Source organism: Apium graveolens, chromosome 9 (assembly GCF_009905375.1).
Source record: "Apium graveolens cultivar Ventura chromosome 9, ASM990537v1, whole genome shotgun sequence".
Lineage (NCBI taxonomy): Eukaryota > Viridiplantae > Streptophyta > Magnoliopsida > Apiales > Apiaceae > Apium > Apium graveolens.
This window is the reverse complement of record NC_133655.1, coordinates 48,691,150-48,699,565: the sequence shown is the minus strand read 5'-3', so window position 1 is coordinate 48,699,565 and position 8,416 is coordinate 48,691,150. Positions and strand designations below refer to the sequence as shown.

Genomic DNA, 8,416 nt, shown 5'->3' with positions numbered 1-8,416 from the left:
ACATATATTTGACAAAAATATGAAAATAATTTCAAGTAAAGTTTTTTGAGTAAATGGGTAGAAATAGAGAATAGCACGACATGAAAGTATGTTGAAGGTGAGAGGAGCAAGTTGCATTATAGTAAAAAACAGGGGATGATTAAAATAAGAAAAAAGGGCAGTAGAATATAAAGTAGGACAATTTGACAGGGAGAATTAAAAAAGGGGATGCAATGCAAGTGGTAAGTGGAAAAAATATATAGAAATGAGGCAAGTGGGGGGATAGATTCTTGATACATGTATGTAAATTAGGCAGGGGGGATGCATCAATCTGACAACACCCTAACAAAAAATGAATACAAGAGTGGGGACGTCACGTGGATTGCTCGAGTTGAGATGTTCCCTTGTACTAGTAGAAGAAAGAGAGAAAGCAACTAGATAGCATTTGACAAAAACAGCAGTAGCATGTATCCCCCTTCATCTTCTTCTTCTTCTCAGGGTCAGGGTCAGGGTCAGGGTCAGGGTCAATCGAATCTGAGGCACAATAACAGCGGTGGTCTTAACCGATACGACTCAGCTCCAGGCTCATTTCTAGCTGCGGTTGATTCAGTGATTGGACAAGCACGTTCCAAACAACAACTCTCACCCTTAGCATACTTTTCTTCTTCTTCGTCTGAAGCTGCTGCTGCTGCTGCTTCAGGTATAACAACAACAACAACAACAACTGCACCGCCTGATCATAATTTGTCTATGAATGGCTTACAGGGATCGTATGCTTCTTCCTCATCTCCTTCCTCAAACTCCGCCCCCTTGATTCGTCATAGTAGTTTGCCCGCTGGCTTTTTGAATCGTGTGCCTTCCGCTGATAATGGTATCTTTTCTTCTTGCCTTCTAATGTTTCATTTTAACCGTCGTTTAATTTTAATTTTAAAAATAGCTTAATTGGGGACGTGGAAGGATCTATGAAGGGGAAGTATACTCATAAAATTAATTTTTACATTTTTTCACCATTATTTTTTTAAAAAAATGTATGAAAGTGCCCCTCAAAATTCATCAAAATTCAAAAATATAAAGAGGTATTTTCGAATTTGTCCGTGTCCCCCTAAACTAAAATTCGTGGACAGTGACTAGGGAGTATTACTTTTGGATAAATGACAAGATCAAATCAATACTACATGATTAACTTTTTTACCATTAGTTTAGCGATCCTAATATTTTCTTAAATTAGTCTTTCCTTTGTTAGGTAATTTTGTTAAGAATGATGTTCAGAGAACTAGCCTAGTTTAGTTGATTTAGTTTTTCAATCATCCTAATAACAGAAAATATTAAACTACCTTTTATCTCGCCCCTAGTTTTACAGGGATTTTGGTTTTGAGAAAAGTCTACTACTATTTTTGTGTGATGTGACACTCTTTTGTCCTCGTTTACAAATAAACTCGTATATAGAAGCAGTCAAAGAATAGTTTGTATATTCGCCCTTATCTACAAAATAATATAAAAATACAATCAAAGTTGGTTTCCGTATTTAGTGAATGACAGGTGAATCACTCATTTCTTTACCTACTTTAGTCTCATTCTAGACACGCATTTCAAATTTCCTATAAAGTCTAATTTGATAATTTATCTTAATTTTTTTTGTATAAAATTGAAAAATTATATTTCTATTTTAAAAAAAATATTTAAAATTATTCATGGAATTATACTTTACAGGAGTCTTTAAATACGTGCCGATACCCATCCTCAGTGTAAAGAATCTAAAGAATCTGTAGCGACGGGGGAGTAGATCAAATTTTCATGCAACAATTTCGGATATTTACCCTCATCTACAACATACAAAATTATATTAAGACACAGTCAAAGATTGTTTCCCAAAATATTAAATGTAGGTAAATGGATGTTTTGTAGTAAATTTTACATCAAATTTGGAACGTTGAGTTTGTTATATTACCATGTATCATGTATGCATGCTTCTTTTTCATTTACATAGGAATGTGTTGTACCCACCTGTACTAATGAGTATTAGTAGTAGCATACTCCACTTTGCTCCACTAGTTTTAAAAAGGGTGGAAAACAAATGCATATAAGTAAATATAGTTTCACTTTTTCTATTAATTATGCCCCAAAGTTTTTTACAAGTAATTTGGGAAAACTTTTGGGATATTTTCCGGGGCATTTGCTCTGGAATTTATGACAACTTAACTAACCTTAATTTATTATAAAGTTTACATAATACAGATCCGTAATATGGATATCGTATCAGGTTTTTCAGTAAGCAGGGGAGTGGGAGGCTATAATTCTCATGGGGCCCCAGATAATGCAAGCGGAATACAGAGGTTGAACTCTCAATTGAGCTTCACTAGACAAGATTCTCTTTCTCAGATAACTGAGGAAAGTGAGAATGCTGAACATGACATCCATGCAGAAGGGCGTAGAAAAGCTACTCATTCTTTTGCTACAGCTAGTTTCGGGATGGGATCATGGGATAATTCCAGCAATATAACATTTTCAGGAGGACGAGGAAAAAGAGCTAAAAATGATAATGGCGGTTGCCTAAACATAACAGAATCGCAGGTATTTATTTATATTTAATTGCAGCAACATTCGAGGCCACTATTGATTATAATTACATTTGCACTAGTGAGACTTCTTTACCTTCCTCCTGCAGTCAGAGGGCAGGACGCATATACTATACTACTATTTAAATCATTACTTTCCAATATTTCTTCAATTTGAGTTCTCCTTTAACTGGATCTAGTTTTATTTCAGTTCCAGTTTGGCTTGTCAGAGATGGCTTTAGATATGGCTTCGATGGAACATATGATGGAAATTCCTCAGGACTCTGTACCTTGCAAAGCTCGAGCAAAGCGTGGGTGTGCCACACACCCCAGGAGCATTGCTGAAAGGGTGTGTACAAAATTTTAAAACAAATTTGTTCTCCCTTTACAAGCTTAAGTGTTTAAATCATTATTAATACTAATTATATTATCTGTACTACATTACCCATCAATCCATATTGACCCCGCATGAGCCCATGAAGTACAAGTTTACTTTTATGATACTGTATACATGTCATGACTTCTATGTTAGATCTTGGTACTCTACTGCAGAATACAATTAATAAATACTACATTAATTTTTGTTAACCAGAAATTGTTTGGCGATAGCTCTATGGATTCAAGTCTCTTTAAATTAGCTAACTTCTTTTTCTTACCTTCTTCCGATTCTGTTTTCCCCCCAGTATTTTACTTTATAAGTTAACTTCAGGGTGTCCAATAATTTACAGAAAGAGCATGAATCTATGTAACACGCTACCTTGCTAAGTATTAAATTAAAAACCATCTGGCTTATGAGATTCTATAAGATAACTGAAGTGTACAAAGAATATGTACTTCACTAATTAAATTTTCTTTACTCTATATTAGAATCGGGTTTGCAAGTAGCTACTCATTTCTGACATTGATAACCAAGGAGAAGGCATGTTAATAGATTTTAATGGTGGGAGTGGTGTTATCTTTTTTTCTCTAATATATATTATCATAATATCATGTCATGAAGTATTAATCTTTTACTCTTTTGTTTAGCTTAAGATATCTCTAATTTTAGACCTAAAAGTATCAATGTTCTAGCAAGGATATCCTCTTATTAGCTCTCAACTGTATCAAATTGTTACATGTTACAGAAATTTGAGCAGTTAACAACCTTCCGAACTTCTGTTATATATTAATTTGAAATTTCTGTTTAATTTAGGAGAGAAGAACACGAATTAGTGGGAAATTGAAGAAGCTACAAGATCTTGTTCCTAACATGGACAAGGTAATATCTTTACTCCTGCTATTCACTTAATGGTGTAGTTTAATGTACAGGATGATTTAAAACTTTATGTACATTTGGAGCTCATCCTTACTGAAACACCTTGATATTTATCGAATGAATATATAAGTCTACCCATGCCCATACTCCTTGCTGGCTTTAGCTGCCATCCAGAAAATCATAGTAAAAGAGTGTTCAGCTTTGTGATTGTTGTGTTGTTGCAGCAAACTAGCTATGCAGACATGCTAGATTTAGCTGTTCAACATATTAAAGGTCTTCAAACACAGGTTCAGGTCAGTTTATGCTCAACATCTACTTCTTTATGCATCACACTTCCTGTTCTGCAGATGGATATGTTGTATATGATATTTAGAGAGATGTTTGATTGTTTACATCAAATTATTGTCAGCTATATGCATGCTATTTTTATTACTCGCCAGTCTGTACTCCATTTTCACCACAAGTGTATAAAATATTTAGCAATAACGGGTTGTCTGAATATTTTGCTCTTCTAAGATTTCAAATTACGGAATACACAGCTAGAAAGTTTCTATCTAAATAATGATGCAAACCTCAATTAGAGATACTCTGACATTGTACCAATACCGGCCTACACAGGTCTTCTAAGAAATGCAATTGAACAGAACATAAGTATGGACCATATGAGTCTCAGGTGATTTCGATCAACATGAAGAGTTGGTACCCTAGGATGTAGATAAACAAAAGAGCAAACTTTGTCAACAGGTTGAAGAGGCTATGCACTGTGCAGTAGGATCTTAGATCAGTAGGATCTTAGATGATGGATAAGGCAGAGTCTTAAAGTATTGCCCCAGAGTCTCGTGACCATAAGGCTTTTGCCCAGGGTATCCATAAGGCTGCGTACCCTGTATACAGCTTTTATATACCAAGCCCTTCACCACTTACCTTTTCAGTTCTATAGACATCCAAATGATATCCCCTAAATTTCATTTCAGGGGTTAAAAATACGCATTAATGTTCATTAGAGAATGCACATCAACTACATGATTTTCTACCCAATTTATGACAGTTTTTTCACATGGTTTTTCTTTTTAACTAGTTATCGTTTCTGTTCTGCAGAAGCTTAACACGGACCTTGAACACTGCACATGCGGATGCAAGCAAAATACGCCATGCAACCAATAACGAAAACTGAAGACAGAGAAATTTTGTGTTACCATGCAAATCATTATTTAACGAAGAAAAGTTGGAACGTAATTTGCACATTGATTAAGAAGCAAAGTATTTTTATTAGACTTTTTTTGCTTCTTGTTCTTTCTCATAAATTTTATTATGTACATTAATATTGTAACCTGAACCGTTAAATCTCTCTTTTTTAATGTCTGTTTGTTCGTAAATTAATTAACCTGGTTAAAAACTAATGGGTATATTATGTATGTTGCTGGGAGAGTGTTAAGACCAAAAGGTAACTACAGAAAAGATGAATGTAATTATGTCATATTTTCGTAATATAGAAATAATATACTAAAGATTACGACAATAAAAACACGCACAAGATTTCGGGGTATAGTTTCTATGTAAAAAAATTAAACTTTAAATGGTTGCTTACACTTTTAAATACAAAAGAACAATAGATTCAAAGTGTCAAAATGAAAGAATCAATACAAGATAAATTACCAAATCTATGATTATTTTTTATCACTTTAAAAATTATAACTCTTATCAGGAATTAAACAATATTATCAAAAAGGTTATAACTAATGAGTATATGTGTAAGGTTTTCATTGGTGTGAACAAAATTGGACCTAATCTTTTTGTTAGGTTCCGAAATATCGTAAAAGGGAGGTTGGATACGATACTCATCAAATTAAAAAAATTCGAATCTTTTGCGGATAAATAATTTAGTGTTCGGTTAGTGATTTCGTATTCTTGAGATGAATAGTGTTTAGGACAATAAAACGAGAAATACGAGATATTCGGGAAAATATATATTCATTTATAAATCCCCGAGAGTTTCTACACTCCAGTAAATAAATTAACCGATACAAAACAAGAACAACAATGTTCTTACTTTTACAAAGATATACAAATTAAATCATATACAATGATCTAACTTTTGTTTATTTAAGGATTTAATTACCGGATAAAAATTATAATGCCCCTATAAATATACAAGAGTTAAACCGAGTATTATAACGTTTCTCCGGTGAGAAATTAAACAGATATTCAAGGTGCCTGAACTTATCTGTAAATCTTTACTTCTTGTTATCAGCTCTCGTTGTTGGAGAAGAAGATAAACAGAATAATTGAATTGAATCTGCTGCTTGAGTGTGGGCTTTATATCAATTGCAATATGTGGTTAAAAATCAACCACATAATTTAATTGATTGTACAATAAAGTTGTGGCTGAGATATGATTTGTAACCGGGGAGCTTTTCTTTTACTTGCGATCAGAGGGAGAATTGTGGCAACTTATTTTTCTTACTGGCGAACTGAGGGGAAGGTACTTAGCTTCCCTTTTTCTTTTTAATTTAACTTGCGACCAAGTTACTAGTACTTGTACACTCATTGGCGACTAAAAGGGAAAACAAAGGACTTGTGCTTAAATAAAGAAAACAAAAGACATGACTTGTTTTATGACTCCCCTGCGCGTGAATGAACGGAGAACCTGGCCAACTTGCATGCATGGTTAGACTTTAAGTTTTAAATTAAAAACTCTATTAAATCATAAAATAAGATTATAGGTAATTTAAAACATAAACTAGTTTTGATTTATAAAATAAACTTATTGAAAGTTTATAAAATAAATCACTTTAAGTTTATTTAGTAAATTAATTTAAAATCCATTAAATAAATTTAATTAAGTTACTAATTAAACTTAAATTTGTCCAATTCCTGGAGTTGTTTAGCTGTATACCCTGCACACCTCTTCTCGTACTTTAACAGATCAATATTCAATCCAAGTACGCTCTTCAACTTAACAAATTCTTCTATAAATAATACTCAGATTCCTTTCACAAGTTGTTGATGCCTAGTGCAACTGGCCTGGTTCACATATTACTAACTCTGATTCAGGTCTTCGTATTATGGCCTTGATTTCATTGTTAAACTTGCAACAACTTCATCGCTTCAAACACTGACTATCAATAAACAAATGTACTTTAACTGGAATCTTTTCAGGTACTGAGACAATGTCTTCATTATCACTACAATCTTGAATATTTCATTTACTATTCTTCACTGACGCTTGGATATATAAATGAAATCATGTCAGTGAGTATAACTTCAAGGCTGCAGCTGTCTTCTTTAACCTTTGTCTATACCCTATCTTCAATTCTTCAGATTCCTATACTTCGAACACTGTCTATTTTCAATCAACCCTAATACCCTGAAATCTTTCGGTGGCACTTATACACTGAATCTTCATCATTTCTGAAACCATGAAAGTCTTTAACCTTTATTCTTCACTGAGGCATGAATATATTAATGAACTTCTTTCAGTGACCTGTAAACAGACTTCAAGCTTTCTTCTAATCTTTTGATTTTTTGTATTTGCCTTGTCCTCGTTTCTTCTTGATTTCTTGTATAGGCGTAGTATTATTTACCTATCCTATTCTAGTACTGAGTTATCACGTATACTGTTCATAGCTACGTAGTCTCACCAACAATATCCCCCTATTTGATTGTTAAAACTAACAAAAAAATTAAATAGAGAGGATAACTCAACTAACAACTAGAAAAAATAAAGTACCAGGACTTGCAAATAATGCTACTGGTTTTTTGGATCAAATTCTGCATTTTTAGATTTCTTAAGTAACTAAAATGAAAGATGCTTGTTCCTCTAGCACTGAACTTATCTTCAAGTAGTTTCATCTTCATTTCCCTGGTTCTTCAAATCTCAGCCAGATAACACTTCCCAATCTTGAAGTAATCATCAACAGCTTCCTTTGTACAATCACATTTCCTGTTGAGAAGCACATATCTCTCTTGCTTCTCACCCAATGAGAATCAACTGCTTAAAGGAGATCACCTTCGTTACCACCTCTCTCGTACAATAGGATCCGCAGATAAAAACCAATGGTACTCCCCTTTTAGAAAACAGCTTCTCCATTATGAAGAATAGTGATGAACCAATCCACTTCTTCTGATAGCTAGGAAATGACCTTCGTGTTTACCACACCTCCCGTATAATAGCATCTGTAGTTACAAACAACAATGGTGTGATGTAGTGTACACGTGCTTTACCTTTTTCCTCATGCCTGCTATTCTTCCTCTTTAGTTGAGGAATTCTCCAAACTATTATTTAAGCTTTTATCTCCCCCTTAGAGAAGGAATGTATGATGTTATCTGAAAGAGTTCTCATATTTTACTTGGTTGGAAAAGAAATAACAAGTCATAGTCTGATCAACCATGTCCCTTTAAATGCTATAGAAATGGCTTCACTATTGATCATCCTGTTAACCAACCTTTCAAACATCCTTATACCTCCCAACTGTTAGATCACAATTTTTAGGCCCAACTATTCGAATCCAATCTGAATACGTTAGGTCCTTAAGAGTTAGGTTCCAGTCATAAACAGATTTTAGGTAAGGTATCGTGTTAGTTCCCTAGTTAGGTCACGAAGTATCAAGAACCAAGTTTATGGGTA

The 8,416-nt window shown here is 33.8% G+C and overlaps 1 protein-coding gene across 1 annotated transcript; it reads left to right on the top strand.

Annotated features, from left to right (window-relative positions):
• The first annotated feature begins 204 nt into the window (after positions 1 to 204).
• On the top strand, positions 205 to 5,151 carry LOC141684137 (transcription factor bHLH128-like). Its single transcript, XM_074488977.1, has 6 exons — positions 205 to 850; positions 2,240 to 2,550; positions 2,746 to 2,883; positions 3,727 to 3,792; positions 4,014 to 4,082; positions 4,888 to 5,151. The coding sequence occupies exons 1-6, from the start codon at positions 445 to 447 to the stop codon at positions 4,951 to 4,953; spliced, it is 1,056 nt and encodes a 351-aa protein (XP_074345078.1). The 5' UTR covers positions 205 to 444; the 3' UTR covers positions 4,954 to 5,151.
• The last annotated feature ends 3,265 nt before the right edge of the window (positions 5,152 to 8,416 follow it).